The sequence below is a fragment of the Dipteris shenzhenensis genome, chromosome 20 (assembly GCF_047967505.1).
Source record: "Dipteris shenzhenensis isolate YYH24624 ecotype China chromosome 20, Dip_SZ_1.0, whole genome shotgun sequence".
Classification (NCBI taxonomy): Eukaryota; Viridiplantae; Streptophyta; class Polypodiopsida; order Gleicheniales; family Dipteridaceae; genus Dipteris; species Dipteris shenzhenensis.
Genome location: NC_141615.1, coordinates 46996627 through 47012859, shown reverse-complemented (window position 1 = coordinate 47012859; position 16233 = coordinate 46996627). Strand labels below are relative to the sequence as shown.

The window sequence follows — 16233 nt, the reverse complement described above, 5'->3', positions numbered from 1 at the left end:
GGATCCTTGGTACATCGACAGCGGTGCATCATCTCATATGACAAATCATCAGGAATGGTTCACAGAAATGAAGCACACCGAATCCAGTTCAAGGGATAGGTGTTATCCCTATGAACAATTTCAATGGCACAAAAGGATTAGTCAAAGATGTGCTCTATGTTTCGAAGCTCAGCAAGAACCTTTTGTCAGTAGGTCAAATGACGGAACATAATTACAAAGTCATCTTCGACGGTGATGAATGCACTATCAAAGACAAATCTAAAAGATGTCAGCTAGTAGCAAAAAGTGTCAAGAAAGGATGCTTATACAGAATGCTAGCTACAGTACCAGATAAGCATGCCATGTCAGCTCAAATGCAACAGATGCCACTATCTGCAAAATGGCACAAGAGATATGGTCATGTCAACTTGTACTTGTTAGATCTCAGGAATCAAAATATGGCAATTGGGATTCCGAAGCTACAGTTTCTTGTAAAAGTTTGTGAAGCATGCTACTTCGGCAAACAAAAGCGAACCAACTTTGTCAGAAGTACCTCTCGTGCACGAGGTATTCTTGATTTGATACATACAGATGTATGGGGTTATGCCCAGACCCGCAACATCAATGGTTCACTTTATTACTTGACCTTCATCGACGACTACAACAGATATGTTGGGTCTACTTTCTGAAAGAGAAATCTGAAGTGTTTTCCAGATTTCAAGAATTCAAAGCCATGGTAGAAAACCAGACAGGCAGAAAGATCAAGGTCATGAGATCAGACAGAGGAGGTGAATACATGTTTTCAGCATTCATGAACTTTTGCAAAAATCACGGCAGATACTCCTCAACAGAATGCAATAGCTGAAAGGAAGAATGGGACTTTAGCAAACAGTGCTAGAGCAATGCTTAGTGAAAAGCATCTTCTGAATCAGTATTGGACAGAAGCAATAGCTACAGCTAACTACTTGCTTAATCGGCTTCCTACTGAACCGATACAAGGTATGACTCCTTATGAAGCATTCACTGGACACAAGCCATGCATTGGGCATCTCCACATATTTGGTTGCATAGCATATGCCCACATACATGATGATCATCACAGGAAATTGGATGCGAAGTCACGCAAATGCATCATGGTTGGCTACAGTGAAGAAAGCAAAGCATACAAATTGTATGATCCCATCAACCGCAAAGTCATTATCTCCAGAGATGTAATCTTTGATGAGGAATCAAAATGGAAAACCTCACCTACACAGGAGATAGAAGCATCGACTTCATAGTCATCTACAGAACAAGTTGATGAAGAAGAGCAAGAATTGCCAGCAACACCCCAAGCAGAGCCACAGCAGCTCAGACGGTCTACTAGGGAAAGCAGACCACTAGCCAGGTTGACATATGCTCAGAAAGGCAAAGCAATTCAGGTGGAAACCACCAACTATGCTCTTATGACTACCATCATGGCTACAGAAGAGCCCGTGTACTTCGAAGACGCAGTAGACAAGCCAGGATGGCAAACTGCTATGAATGAAGAAATGGATGCTTTGTATAAGAATAACACTTGGGAATTATGCGACCTTCCACCAGGAAAGAAGGCCATAGCAAACAAATGGGTATACAAAGTGAAGTACAATCCAGATGGCAGTATTCAGAGATACAAAGCCAAATTAGTTGCAAAAGGATTTGCACAACAATATGGTCAAGACTATGATGAGAGTTATGCTCCAGTAGCAAAGATGGATTTCATACGGTTCTTGATATTACTAGCAACACTCAGCAAATGGAATGTGTATCAGCTCGATGTCAAACATGCATTTCTCAATGGTTATCTAGACGAGGAAGTCTACATGCAACAACCAGCAGGTTATGTTGAACCAGGAAAGGAGAATAAGGTTTGCCATCTCAAGAAAAGTCTCTACGGCTTAAAACAAGCACCCAGAAGTTGGTACAGTAGAATTGACAAGTATTTTGCTGATCTGGGATACATGAAATTCAATGTAGATCATACTCTCTACTACAAAGTTCAAGGGGAAGACATTACTATTGCACTTTTGTACGTAGATGATCTGATTGTGACAGGAAGCAAGGATAGCTTCATCAGAAAATTGAAACAAGACTTATCTGCAGATTTCGACATGAAAGATCTTGGACTTATGCACTATTGTCTTGGAATTGAGTTCTGGAGAGATTCAGATAGCACATTCATGAGTCAGCTCAAGTATGTTGACAGTCTCCTAAAGAAGTTTCATATGGCAAATTGCAAGATTGCAGCCACTCCCATGGAACAGAGTTTGAAACTTACTAAAGATTCAGAAAAGCCTACAGTCAATGACAAATACTATAGGCAGCTCATCAGATCTCTTATATATTTGACAATCACACAACCAGATATTTGTTATGCAGTAAGCTCACTAGCACAGTTTATGGCAAATCCAAAACAGTCTCATTGGAATGCAGCCAAAAGAGTCTTGAGATACATAAGAGGTACAAGACAGTTTGGGATAGAATACAGAGGAAGTCATCCACGACTGCATGGATACTGTGACAGTGACTATGCCAGAGATCATGAGACCAAGAGATCGACACAGGGATATACATTTTTCCTTGGTCAAGGTGCTATATCATGGTTGTCAAACAAACAGCCAACTGTTTCTTTGTCTTCGACTGAAGCAGAATATAGAGCACTCACTACAGGTGCATGTGAGGCTATATGGCTCAGAAGACTATTGTCAGAAACAGATTACTTTGATGAGTCAAAGCCAACAATCATATACTGTGATAATCAATTGGCTTAAGCATTGGCCAAAAATCCAGTATATCACTCCAGGACAAAGCACATTGATGTCAGAGAGCACTTCATCAGAGAAAGAGTGTTACTTGGTGACATCACACTGCAGCATTGTGATAGCAAAGAAAATGTTGCAGACATCTTTACCAAACCACTCGGTAAAGAGCTATTCGAGAAACACCGACTAGCTCTTGGTTTGACGTAGAGGAAGGACATTCCCATTAAAGGGGTGTGATGGAATGTAATGCTCAGTCCTTCTTCGATTCCCCAGAATCATCATCTTGAGGGAAGGCCTACTTTATGATGTTGATCTTGAGGGAAGGTGTTGAGAGTTCACGCTCAACATCATGTGATCATGTGTGCATAGCACCATCACGTGATCATATGTGCATAGCACTAACCTTATAGAGTGCTATAAAGGAAAGGGTTAGATCCTCTAACCCATACCCTAAAAGGGTTTGTATATATTCTATTTTTTCAACTAAATCTAGTGTACAGTTGCTCTGTACAGTTGCTCTCTAGCTGTGCCCTCTCTCCTCATCTCCACTCTTCTTCTTTCCCCTCTTCATATTTTGTCAGCTAATTTGTGATTTCCTATCCTTATAATTAAAAAAAACTTTTTTTTCCCCATTCATACACCCACCCCACACTCACCCACCTGTGGTCCTATCGAGGAGCACTTGCCCTGGACTGGAGGGCACAAGGTCCCATAGCAGTGGTCAACTCACACGCGCCCCAACAACCACATGCTAGGACACCGAGATTTGAACTCCTGACCTTGGGATTGGAAGCCCAATGCCGACCAAACCACTAGGCCAAAGCCTTGGAGGCCTCTACTGCACATTCGGGATAGAGTGCATTCACATGCCAACATTTGGCACAAGAGCACGTGCAAACTGAGGTAGCACGTGACGATGCTGTCGTTGGATTCTGGCGTTGCAAGTGCGACTGAGCTGCCACACTCGCAACTGCCCATCCACTTTGCTTGCCCTACTTCCCTTCCTCATCAGATCCACCCCCTAACATCTCTTTGAATCTGGTTTTCATTACATGCCTTGCCGCTTTCTTGCATCGAGCTCACTTCCATAGAAGCACGCCCGCTGGGAGAGTCGTCAATATGCTTTCCGCGGTAGGCGCAGGTTTTTTTGGTTTTGTCTCGTCAAAAGTTAGCACCGTTGAGGCCAACTTCTGGTTTATGCCTCTTTCGGGAATTGCATAGGTAGGTGAGCGCGCGCGTGTGCAGGTGTGTGTGTGTGTGAGAGAGAGAGAGAAAGAGAGAGAAATGCGATGATATTAAACGGAATGCAATTACTTGCTGCAGTTCTACATAGCTGCAGTTTTAAACCCGTTAGGTGTACGGGACAATTATATCAAAATCTCTTGCGTACATTTCCAATTTTGCTGCCTCAGAAAAGACTAAAAGTGCCATAATTGTTTCTTTGTAATTCCATACGGTCGACTAGATTTTTCCCTAGTGTGCTCATACTCGCTGGAATAGAGTTGTACGTTAACGTTCAACAGTTTCGCCTCTGTAGAGCTCGCGGATGGCAAATGTTCTTGCATTGACCTCCTTCCACAAGAGAGAGAGAGAGAGAGCGTTTGGCGAGTACTGTGTGTCAGCATCATCAAAAACTTTTTCATAGGGGCTCTCTGGACCATTTGGCTGCATGATGCATCGAACTGCTGCTCTTTTTGGGGATGGCAATTTCCACTCTTCTCTTACTTTAAGCGCTCTTTGCAGCAATCCGTACAGCACCGTTTTTTATTTTCATACTTCATGATCCCTCAATTTGAGGGCTTCTCTTACTGTATTACTGCCTTTTCAATAATATATATAGTGGTTTTACTCAATGTGTGTGTGTGTGTGTGAGAGAGAGAGAGAGAGAGAGAGAGAGAGAGAGAGAAGGTGATGATAAATATTTATCTGAATGTCTTAAAGACTGTAAAGCGATCTACAGACAGAAAAGTATAGAAGACATTGAAGGTCTCTTCTGCAACTGGTGTTGCCGTGAGTGAAACAATGGAATTGTGGCTAGTTATACACAGTTTATCCTGTTACTCTGGTTGTAGATGATAAGCGTTAATGACTTTAACGTTACCCTCCTAATAGAAGTCCAATAATTTTCCTTCGCATTGAAGCATAATAAAAGCTTCTTGTCACTTGGTGGTAACACACATCTTGCATGCTCGCTCTTTGTAAGGGGTCAGGTGCAGAGGTCAAAAGCACTTTATCTTGTTGGTCAACCTTCCATCAAGTATTCTCTGTTTAATGCTGTTTATAGTACTTAAATTTCCATCTTGAGCCGGTGTCTTATTCCTCCAATCTTTTTTCCTCTACTCGTTACTTCTTGAGAATGTCCTTTGCATCCAATGTTCAAACCAGTGCCTGCTGACAAGGTGGAGTGCTTTTGTCGTGTTTTCTGAAGTTTGGACCTGGTCTTCCGTGCTACCTTGGGCAGCCTATCTTTATGAACTGTAGAAGTACTATCCCATTCTAAGTCAGCCTAGTTATTTGCACCTACATCCTGAGATTGATACCCCGTCTAAATGACAAGTACAGCAAAAGCTAGCATTCAGCTCCCTTGCCTATATGTCTGCCCCTCTAGTGTCTGAGGGTACAGCCATTTAAAGTGTTTATAATCCCTATTGGCTTCCTTTTCTAATTGCCTAGAACCGCTCATTTGGAAGAGATTTTGATCATTCAGAGAATTTGGGCTTCCTTTTTAATTAGCGTTTGGGGAACATATACTACAAGGGGAGAGGCAGAGTGTAATAGTTTACCCTCTTTATCCCCGAAACATCTTTTTGTGCATTTATCTACCTCCCCCTAGCTTAGCTACTTTTACCAGCTACTTTTGCTTTCTGTTACAGCCATTCCATTCCAACTGAAATTTCCCTCAAAAGTACACCCGGTGGTGTCCAAATTAAGCAGCTGATGGCATGAAGGCTGTCTATCTTCCCTTAGAGATGAGGATGCTCCTATGCGATTCTCTTTGGCTGTCATTGGTAGGCCCTTCAATCTAATGAGGTATTTGATGTAGACTGTTCTGAAGGAACGATCTTGAAAACCCATGATCTGCTTTGCTGTAGAGGATGTCACTCTGCTCATGCGTCTGGAAGTTGGTAGTAGGCTCAGCTCTTAAGCTACCTCTCCAATTTTGTTAGGTGCTTAATCTTTGTGAACCAACTTGGCATTGGTATTTCCCTTCAAGGAGCATATTTATCGTTGTGTAACTGCAGATTTACCATCCCCTTATTTAAGAGGCAAGTGTATTTCTGTACTTATCAACAAATTTCTTCTGTTTGGCCTGGGCATCATGCAGGCTCTTGCTACCCACCCGTAGAAGGACTTCCATGTTCTCCAAATGATTTCTTGCTTACTGGATTTTTACAGTCAAGCCTACCACTGGTGAAGGCATACCAAATTTGCATTCATACATGTCATAAAATGTAATAAAGTTCGAGATTGGGCCAAGTTAGTGAGGTTAGGGCTAATTTGTCTAGGGATTGTTGTCACCAATTGGTATTTCTCCCAAGAAATAAAGAAGAGTCTTGATTAGATTGACTGTGGTCAAAGAAAACTGACTTTGGTTCACTAGAATAAGTTTTACTGCTTTTACTTTTGCTTTGCATTCACAAGGGACTAGGATTAGTCCAAGAACTAGGAATGCATGCATTTCGCTACCTAAGAGAGTGCAAAAAGAACCCAAGAGTGGTGAGAAAAGCACAAAAAGCAAGTCCCACGAGGCCTAAAAGCATGGACAAGGGGGGTGCCTCTTTAAAAGGAGGCCCACAAGATAAAAAAGGCACCAAAAGCACCAGATTTAAAAAGCAAGCCTAAAAAGCTTGATTTTTTTTTGTAAAAGTAGCTTTTAGAAAAAAGCCCCTAGCTTTTTGCTAGGCCTAGTCTATAAAGAAAAGGACTTAGGCCTCCTAGATTCATTCAAGAGTGGTACTCAGCTTCATACTCTTTTCAGAGCGAGTTGTACAATGCAATAAAGACCTCTAGGGGGTCCAGCCCTTATTTCTGGGCCCTCCCCATGCTGCTTCCTGCCAGGTCATATCTAGGGCATGATGCCCCTGTCATCGTCTCTGCACAAAGGCGCCATCTCATGCAGCCTTTGGAGCTCCAGGTACTTGATCTTTTTCTCTCTGATCTCTGCTCCCATGGCAGCCATAGTGCTGCCCACATGGACTTCCATCAGTTCCCAGGTCCACCCTCCCCATGCTCTCCTCATAAGGGGGCTTACAGATGGGGAGGTGACCTTTGCAACAAAGTTAGCTGGGTCATCTCTCGTTGATATCTGTATCCGGTGGGCCAAGTCGAGAGTGACGCCCTTTGCTCAAGCGATCCCCTCGAGTAGAGCTGTGATGAGCCACATAGAGAGAGAGAGAGAGAGAGAGAGAGAGAGAGAGAGAGAGAGAGAGAGAGGGCCCAAATCATGATCTCTGGGAGCTGCAGCTCCTGTAACCTCCTGATCAAGCGAGAATGTGGGACAATATCAAATGCCTTTCGCAAGTCTATTAAGCAAGTGTAGACTTTCTGATGCCTCAACTTCGCCTCCTCAATAATAGCCCTCGAGGTGAAAATGTGGTCCAAGGTGGAGTGCTATCTTTGAAAACCTACCTGCCCAAGAGCCCGTTGCCGGTGACCCTCTGTGTGGCTGCTGATCTCCCTCTCTAGTACTGACCCATCTATCTTAGCTAAAGTGTGGCCAATCATAAGAGTGCGGTAGTTCCCAATGTCCATGGGATCACCTGCCTTGTGTATCGGTACTATGGTGGTGGTACTCCAGGTAGGCGGGAAGCCATGGCATACGGCATGGTTGAACAGTTGTGCTAGGATCGGGGTCAAGATCTCTTGCCCATGCGCAAAGTGCTCAGTGCATAGTCCCTCTCCGGTTATGAAGTCGGAGGAGGGCAGCCCGTACATTCTGTGCAGTAAACAAATGACACGTAGTGGGTCAGGACATAGAGGACATATCAGGTGGTGCCTAACGTGGGACATCATATTGGGAGCATGCATATGTATGCCAGAGTGTTGGCTTTGTGATGGGGATGGGTGACTTTCCCGTTGACAAGGGCCCCAGTAGGGTCTCCTCCGTGAAAGGAGCTAATCACCTCATCCATTCTGTGTATGAGGAAAGCTCGCTCCTTACGTGGTGTCACTCGGCGTGAGATCCGTTGTGCCTGTGGTGAAGTCAAGTGTCTCAGTGCTCGCTCACGTGTAAGGTGGGCTCTCATCTCTCTACGCTCATTGTCAAACCAGGGGTTTTGGGGCATCTTCCCATCTGGGACATGTGAAGATCGTGTCGTGGGAAAGGATCTGGTGGCAACATCTTGTATCACTGAGATAAGGGTATCTGATGCCTGTGCGAGGTCCATCCCCTCTCCAAGTAACACTAGAAGCTCAGAAGCTAGATGGCTCACGTACACTGGGTCAAGAGCATAGTCAAAATGGCTCTGAACGCAAGTGGGTGGCGGGGGAGCCCTCCTCATGGTTGGCATGGCGACCGATATACAAAAGGCAACATATGAGTGGTCAGCCCCGAGTGGAGGAGGCGGCACAGTAAAACCATGTAGCCGTGGGGCAAAGGCTAGTGGGGCAAAGTAAAATCATGTATCCATGGGGCAAAGGCTAGTGGACTGAGCAGGTAGTCCATAGTATTGCCCCCACCATGTGGAAACAAGTTAGCCCGCAAGATGATGGCCATCTTTGGAGACCGCTATATATGATCAAGTCATGATAGCCCCCAACTCGAGTAGATGCCTCCCATACACTGTCACTGGTGCATCTGCATTTGCCGACTGCCTCACGATCCCCAACTCTGTTGCATCCATCTCCGGTACTATGAGGGAATCCTCATCAAAATTTAATATGCCAACCTGTCTATTCCCAGTACGTGCATTGAAGTCACCAAGGAGGAGAGTGTTCCTGTGCCTGGAGAACTCTGTGATGTCATCATGTATAGTCTCATATGGGCTTTTCCCGTTGATGGTGACCTCTCGTGCATAAGATGATGTGTCTGGGGGAAAATAACACACTGCAATGAAGATCGGCCATGTGTCTGGTAGCTGAACTCAAATCCACATGTGCCGTGGATGGAGAGAGAGAGAGAGAGAGAATTTGCACCCTTATTTCTTTTTGGGCCTAGCAATCACTAGACACCCATGGCATATAATTGTCGGTCCTCATTGAAGAGGGTCAACTACTTCATTGCTTCATCTATCTGGGGTTGTGGTAGCTGCATCTAGAGTATGGCGAATGTGGAGAACCATGCCCATGATAGGATGGGCTAAGAAGAGGCAATGGAAGCGAAAAGGGCTATGGTAGAAGAACTAGGGTCTACTAGAGAGCTTGAAGGAACTGCATGGAGTGCCTTTGTTGCTGTAGGTCTACTACTTGTTGCGAAGGTGCTGTAGATGCTGCTGCTCCTAATGTAGTATGTTACCTTGCAATTGGAATGCAGCTATGACCTTGGATGGATTGGTTGACACTTAGTCCTTAGAGATACTGAAAATATATATAAATGTAGAGGTGTGATTTGTTGCAAGTGTATCAATTTTAAGTGGTCAATGTGAGAAATGGAAGCATGGTGCACAAAAGTGAAGGGGGAACAACTCGCTGAACTTTTGTATTGAGAATGATGAACAAAAAAGAGTACCAGGGTATAAAACCCTAAAACCCTAGGTGCAACCCTAATTGGGTTAAGACCATTATAAACAACTAACTCGGCCACGTTCTGATGTGTCAGGCAAAAGATCAGGCTGATCTTCCCTACATGTAATGACTCTCTAGCATGATGATAGTGTATTTCAATGTGTTCCGTGCGGGCATGAAACACAGGGTTCCATGCTACTACAACAGCAATCTGACTGTCAGTCAGAGTTGGAGTGGAAGACTCCAATTGATGCAATGTAGATCTGCAAGCAATTGTCGCAACCAAAAATATTCAATTGTTGTTGTGAAATCTGCCCTGTACTCAGAGGAGGTAGCAAGCATTGACTGTTTCTTCCTCAACCACAAAATGCGTGATTGTCCCAAAAAGAAAGTCTTTTTTTTCCAATATGTTGCTTTTATTGTCCTTTCCTTTGTGAATTATCGCTGATGTTTACTGTGTGCATAATTTTGGAAATTCATGAAGAAAAGGATTTGTTTTGTCCCAAGTGCCTCTGATGCATGCCTATTGTAAAGATTTTCAAACTTCTTTGCTTTACCTTATGAGAGCCAGGTAGGGATTGCTGTGTTGCAAAGCTTAAGCAAGTTGAGCCTCCTCCCCTCTTTTGCTTTCCCTTTGTGAGGACCACGACGGAATTGCTGTGCTGCAAAGCTGAAGCAATGGTTTTCCATCCTGCCCCCATCCACTCACAAACAAAAACAAAAGGAACAGTCTCCTCTCCTCTTCTCTGCACATCGACATCCATATTTTTCTCGCTCCTCTAGTCCTTGAATTGTATTACCACCTCCTTGGTGGCAGGTATTTGCCTTTAACATATCAATATGGAGGCTTCCCTGTACAGTCAAATCAAGATTTAAGGATAGTGTAGATTGAGGGTACAGTTGGATAAAACTTGAGGTGCAAGGGTATGACTAAAGAAATGGGTGATTGAAGACTATGTTTTTCCTCATGTCTTGATTTTGAGAGAGCACATAAAGATACTGTCTTACATAATTTCAATCCATGGATAACCTGTCTACTAAGTTTGTAGATGTATGCGTGTCTTTTTGTGTGCAGAAGCCTATGTTTTATCTGACAAACAAAGGTTCCAAAGGGACAGCTGCAAACCGGTGTTGACGGAATCCTGATTTTCTTTAATCAGGGCTTAGAAGTGCCTGGTGTATGTCTTTTCTGGGTTGCGTGGTCCTTATTTCCACTCAGTCTGTATGTATGGGGTGTGTCCCTTTCTTAAACATTATCTCTTATTTTTCAGTTCTGGATCTAATAAATTGTACACATGTTTGGATATGCTTTCAAATTATGTCTTTCACTTGCATGTTTGCCCTTTTTCTTTGTGATTTTTTTCATCATCCAATGAATGATGAGCCCATGTATCGGGCTTGCAACAGAACAGTGGCTGTGTTGGAGGCTGTGCTAAAACATCATCAGATGTGGTGGTAGAAAGGTCTTCAAGAAGACACAGTTCAAGGAGGTCTTTACGTGCTTCCAGTATACCACATAGGGACTGGTGGGCTACAAGCTCTGATGAGATGGATAACAATGTTGCTAATTCAAGGTCATCTCAGCGGAGTGGTTCATGCATAAGTGGCAATAACCATAGTCAGGAAAGTAGGAACGCACACAGTAATACCAACAACACAGCATTTGTAAATCATGGTGAGCATATCTAGACTGTTATCATATTTTGTGTCCACAATTCTTCTCTTTGTATTAACAATGTTAACAGGATTGCCAAATCGTCAATTTGGTTCTACCGAAATTATACTATGGTAGTTGAGGATAATATTCTGCAAGTTTTCTTCAATTTATATGATTGACGTAACTTCATCATGGTTATTCACCGATTTTGGTGAGGGAGCCTTCCTAATGATGTGGTTCCATATTCTAAAATTTCTTGATATGTCTCTCAAGCTGCTAGTTGTGCACATGTGTGTATGTTCATTAATTTTATATTTGTATAATGTCGGTTTACGTCGGTCTTTGAGTTGGAAAGCTTAAGCGTGGTTTTTGTTCAATGGTGCCTAAATAAGATCTGCATTTTAAACCAGCTTTGCTTTCGAAATTTCAAAAAGAAAAGATTTTTATATATTTAGTTGTTTCATGGCATATCTTGCAGCTTTGTTACTTTGGCAAGAGAGGAGGAGAGAGTGGGTTGGGAATAGGCAAGAGCCACGGCCTCAAGAGACCCGTGAACCTGTACTGACGTATGTTTGGTTGAGTGAATTATGTGCATTTTCTGTTCCTCTGGTTTACCATCCAAGATTTTTCCTCAAATGTGAAACTGACAACTGCAGATTGGCAACGACGTATGATGACTTGCTTGCAACCAGCAGACCTTTTCCTCGGGCTATTCCTCTGCCGGTCAGTTCTGCTTGCATGCTTGACCTTGATCATCTCTATATGAAAAAACAGCTTTAGCTTTTGAAGAAAGTCCTCTGCTTGCAGGCTTGTCTTTGATCATCTCTATGTATGGAAAACGACCTTTAGCTTTGGAAGAAAACCCTCTGCAATATTCACAGGTTGGAACGTCTCTGAATGGTGAAATTCTTGCTGACTGGATTATTATAATGTTACAGGAGATGGTGGATTTCCTCGTAGACGTATGGAAGCAAGAAGGGCTCTATGACAATCTGTTTTAGACCAGATTCCAGAAGCTCAAATACTACCCCAAGGGATGATAGAATACATTCTTTTCTTGACTCAAAGACTCAAGGACTCACGGACACATTATAATGCCAAGAAACAGTGTCCATGCGGTATTCCATCTGGAGGAACTGTGTAAGATCATTGTGTACGTCTTACAGTATTGCAAAAGGGATTGCAATGGTGAAAATATGGCAGGCTGAAGTAAATCAGAGAAATCATAGGCTGCTTTCACCAATATACTAGAGCTAATTAATTTATTCTTGTGATCATATGACTTCACAGAGGGAAACAGCTGAAAATCCAGCAGTGGAAAAATATAGGGCAATTTGCCAGAGTGGCTCCTACATACGTGATATGCTGTTCCTTTGGTTTAGGGTTCCAAGAGTGGAAAGCACATTTCCAGAGTTCACCCTACGTAAAATGGTTGAGTCTATATGATAAGTTCATTTTAAGTACGTTCAGCCCCTGAAATTTGGGTATGTGCATCATCAGCGCTTTGTATCACATCTATTTGATTAAGTACTGACTGATTATAAGTATTCAAGCCCTACTTGTAGTTCGAAATGCATTCACCTGTCAAAAATGTGGAATGGGTACAAATGATAGGATGATTCTTTTTCAAAGCAGCAGCATGGTGAAGGTTGGGGGATTAGACAAAAGGTGCATGTGCATGTGCAAGGGACTGGGGGGCGGGGGGGGGAGGGGGGGGCAGCGAGAGAGAGAGAGAGAGAGAGAGAGAGACAGAGATTGTATTAAAGTCCACTGGCGATCACTATTAGCTAATAGTAATCCTTCACATCCAGTGAGAGAAAAATCTTACAAACTTGCGACGTTCCAAATCTCTTTTAAGTAGCTTCCTAGCTTTTGGCTGGCTGTTCCAGCAGCTCTGCTTACCCCATAGCCTTCTCTGATATGCGCATATGCTCTACATCTTATGAGTACATGCTGCTCGTTTTCTACCTCTCTTGTGAAGCAGATTTTGCAAATCTGGGGACCTTCGGTCTTGCTCATCTACCCCTCTCTACCTTGAGATCATGTGAACTAGTTGCAGATTAGATGTCTTTTAAATGTTGATATGTCTTCCCCAAGATATTTCTGCACTCCATAGCTGTCCATTGGATTTCTTGCTTATAAAACTGCATTTTTGTTCCTGGGTTTTGCCATAGTTTCTGTATGATTTTGTGTGTCACAATCTCTCTTATTTCACATGCATCTTTTAGTATATCAGTGGTTGTTATACCCCATGATTCCATCCACGCCAACACCTCTCTATACCAAACTTTGATTTTTGTAGCTTCCATCGCTTTGCGTGGTATCTTGTCGGTGTCCATCTTCTCAACTTTGTCGAGGTAAGCCATAAAATAACACAATGCTTCTCCTTCTAGAGGTATCATACTTGTTTTGGCCAGTAGGAAGGGGTAGGGTGTTTGTGCCCTAATCCCTAACTCCCCTATTAGGAATCGTTTATGTAAAGTTTTTATTCTTTCCCAGTGAATCCTAGACAGTCTAGGTGCCCAAGCGGGGCATCCGTAAAGGATTACTGTCTGCACAAAATGGTGTATAGAAACTTTCTCATTTCCCAATTCCACAATGGCGACTTCTTGCATTTATTTTGGAAGCTATGCAGGGCTTTTGGACCTCCCAAAATCCTCCTTTCCATGCATGCATTCCATTTGTAGTTGGTAAAATCTAGTATATGAATTGACTACTTCCAAGAGTTCCCCTCCAAATGCGACATTCACTTGATTAGTTCCATGTCTCGATGACCATTACCTTGGACTTGTCTAATTTTGACTTGCATTCCTGATTATTTGCAAAACTCTCCTAGTGCATCTAGATGTACTTGCAGGCTCTCCTTGTTCTTCACAAAGAATGTCACATTATCCTGCATAGATAAGCTTTAACAAAGCATACCACGCAATTTGAACACCTTCTTTGTTGTGTATTCTCATCTACTCTTCCAATTCATCGATAAAAAGATCGAATAGTGCTTGCAGGCTCTCCTTGTTCTTCGCAAAGACTACCACATTATCTGCATAGATAAGCTTTAACAAAGCGTTCCCCACAATTTGAACACCTTCTTTGTTGTGTATTCTCATCCACGCTTCCAATTCATTGATAAAAAGATTGAATAGTGTTGGAGAGAGAGTGGGGAATGAGTACAAATGATAGGATGATTCTTTTTCAAAGTAGTAGCACAACGAAGCTTAGGGAATTAGACAAAAGACGCATGCACATGTGTAGGAGAAAAAATAAAGATCTATTAACGTCTGCAGAAGACCTCATGGGTCTATGAGGCAAAGTACCAACACCAAAAAGTGACTTACTACATTTGGATAGCTAGAGAATCGAGGTGGTGGACAAGGCCAACTCCTCCTGATTTATTATAGAGCGTAGTTAGATTCTAACACTATCATAAAGTGGTATTTATAACATCAATGTAAGATTGATAGTCTTTGGGTTTAGATTTGAAGTCCCTCATCAATGCTTGCTCATCTTGATAGAGTGCCATTTGCCTGCCTTGCGTGCTTCCTTTACCTTGGTAACTTCACTGTTTCTTTGTTTGAGCTGGAGCGGAGTGAGCTCCTCAGATATCCAAATCTTTGTAGCATTCAACTTATGTGTTTGTTTGAGAATTTTGATTCTTGCTACCTTCCCTCTGCAATAGATTTGTGCTTGTGTGCTGGCTTAACAGACATTGTGGATATCATTATCATCCTCCCATTCGATTTGCGGTACTTCCTTCTTAAGGCATATGATTATGTCCTCAATGCTTTTCTCCTCATCATCATGAAGGCAACTTTCTCCAATGCGTAATATCATCTTATTCCATGCTATATCTTCTTGCTCTTTTACTTCCATAGAAAGGTCAGCGCTATTGACTTTGTTACTGGTATGAGCATCTATTTCTTACTTGATTGAGCTCATGTGAGTGGTGATCATGTCTTGAACCACGGAGACAAGTATTGGTGCTGGTGGAGATGCATTACATTTGTGTACTGCCTCTGCAATAATTTCCTCCTTTTCACTACTCTCCATATCTTGCAGTTCTCTCCCGAGGGCTAGAAGATGAAGCTTGAGCTCTCTAATCTCTTGATGTAGGTAATAGATTTGCTCCTGCGGGTCAATATTAACCATCCGCCTTTGATGTGTTTTTGCATAGGGGGCAATGTGTCTTCGCAATGGTCAAATACAAAGGCTTGAAAGAGGGGGCTAGGATTGCTTAGGGAATTCCATGGTGACCTACACTTGTGTGTACCCCCTGCTCAAGCTAACCCCCAAGGTTGGGCAAGGGATTTAGCCCAACTTGGAGTCTATGAATTGGAGTGTGGAACTAACTAGTCAAACTAAAATGAATCGACTAGACCAGACTGAACTGAGTTGAATTGAATTGAATTATACTAAACAGAACTGAACTGAATTGAACTGAAACTCAACTCGAAATGGCGGCTATAAACTTTGGACTTTGGAGGAACTTTGGAAGAGACTTTGTGGCGACAAAAACAAAGGCGGCGAAGCAACCTGCTAAGGCGGCTCAAGCTATGGGGAGACAAACTATTAGGAGAGACAGGCTGGGAGAGGCGGCTTGAGCTGGGAGAGACGGGCTGAGAGAGACGAGAGGGGAGACAGGCTAAGAGAGATGGGAGGGGAGACGGGCTGAGAGAGATGGGAGGGGAGACAGGCATAGAGAGAGAGAGAGAGAGAGAGAGAGAGAGAGAGAGAGAGAGAGAGAGAGAGAGAGAGAGAGTTATGCTCAGAGAGGAAAATATAAATGCTGAGAGAGAGAGAGAGAGAGAGAGAGAGAGAGATGATATGCTAGTGTTAAAGTTCGCTTCAGACCCATCAGGATAATAGTGGCCTTTTACATCCAGTGAAAAGAAATCTTTACAAAGCTTGCTATGTTGTGAGTATTTGCTTAGCTAACTTAAGTGCAAGCCCGAGGACTTTGCTGTGATGTTCCAAGACTTCTTTAATGTGACTCCCCAGGTTTTTGGCTGCTTATTCCATTAGGGTTTTTAGGTTGTCACAGCTGTCACTATTTTTCTCTTATGTGTGCATAGGCTTGACACTATTGGAGCACCTGCTACTCGTTTTCTACCTCCTTTGTTGGGGCAGATTTTACTGATTCTTACATCTCTTGGG

The 16233-nt window shown here is 42.9% G+C and overlaps 1 protein-coding gene across 3 annotated transcripts; it reads left to right on the top strand.

Annotated features, from left to right (window-relative positions):
* Positions 1-3648: 3648 nt before the first annotated feature.
* Positions 3649-12629, top strand: LOC147889757 (uncharacterized). Of its 3 annotated transcripts, XM_087391595.1 has the most exons (6): positions 3649-3893; positions 10501-10658; positions 10838-11100; positions 11561-11648; positions 11739-11805; positions 12021-12629. In XM_087391595.1, the coding sequence occupies exons 2-6, from the start codon at positions 10606-10608 to the stop codon at positions 12081-12083; spliced, it is 534 nt and encodes a 177-aa protein (XP_087247721.1). In that variant the 5' UTR covers positions 3649-3893; positions 10501-10605; the 3' UTR covers positions 12084-12629. The 3 variants fall into 3 exon arrangements, with proteins under 3 accessions (XP_087247721.1, XP_087247722.1, XP_087247723.1); XM_087391596.1 differs by lacking the exon at positions 10501-10658 and having other exon boundaries at positions 10833-11100; XM_087391597.1 differs by lacking the exon at positions 3649-3893 and having other exon boundaries at positions 10506-10658; positions 10833-11100.
* Positions 12630-16233: the final 3604 nt, after the last annotated feature.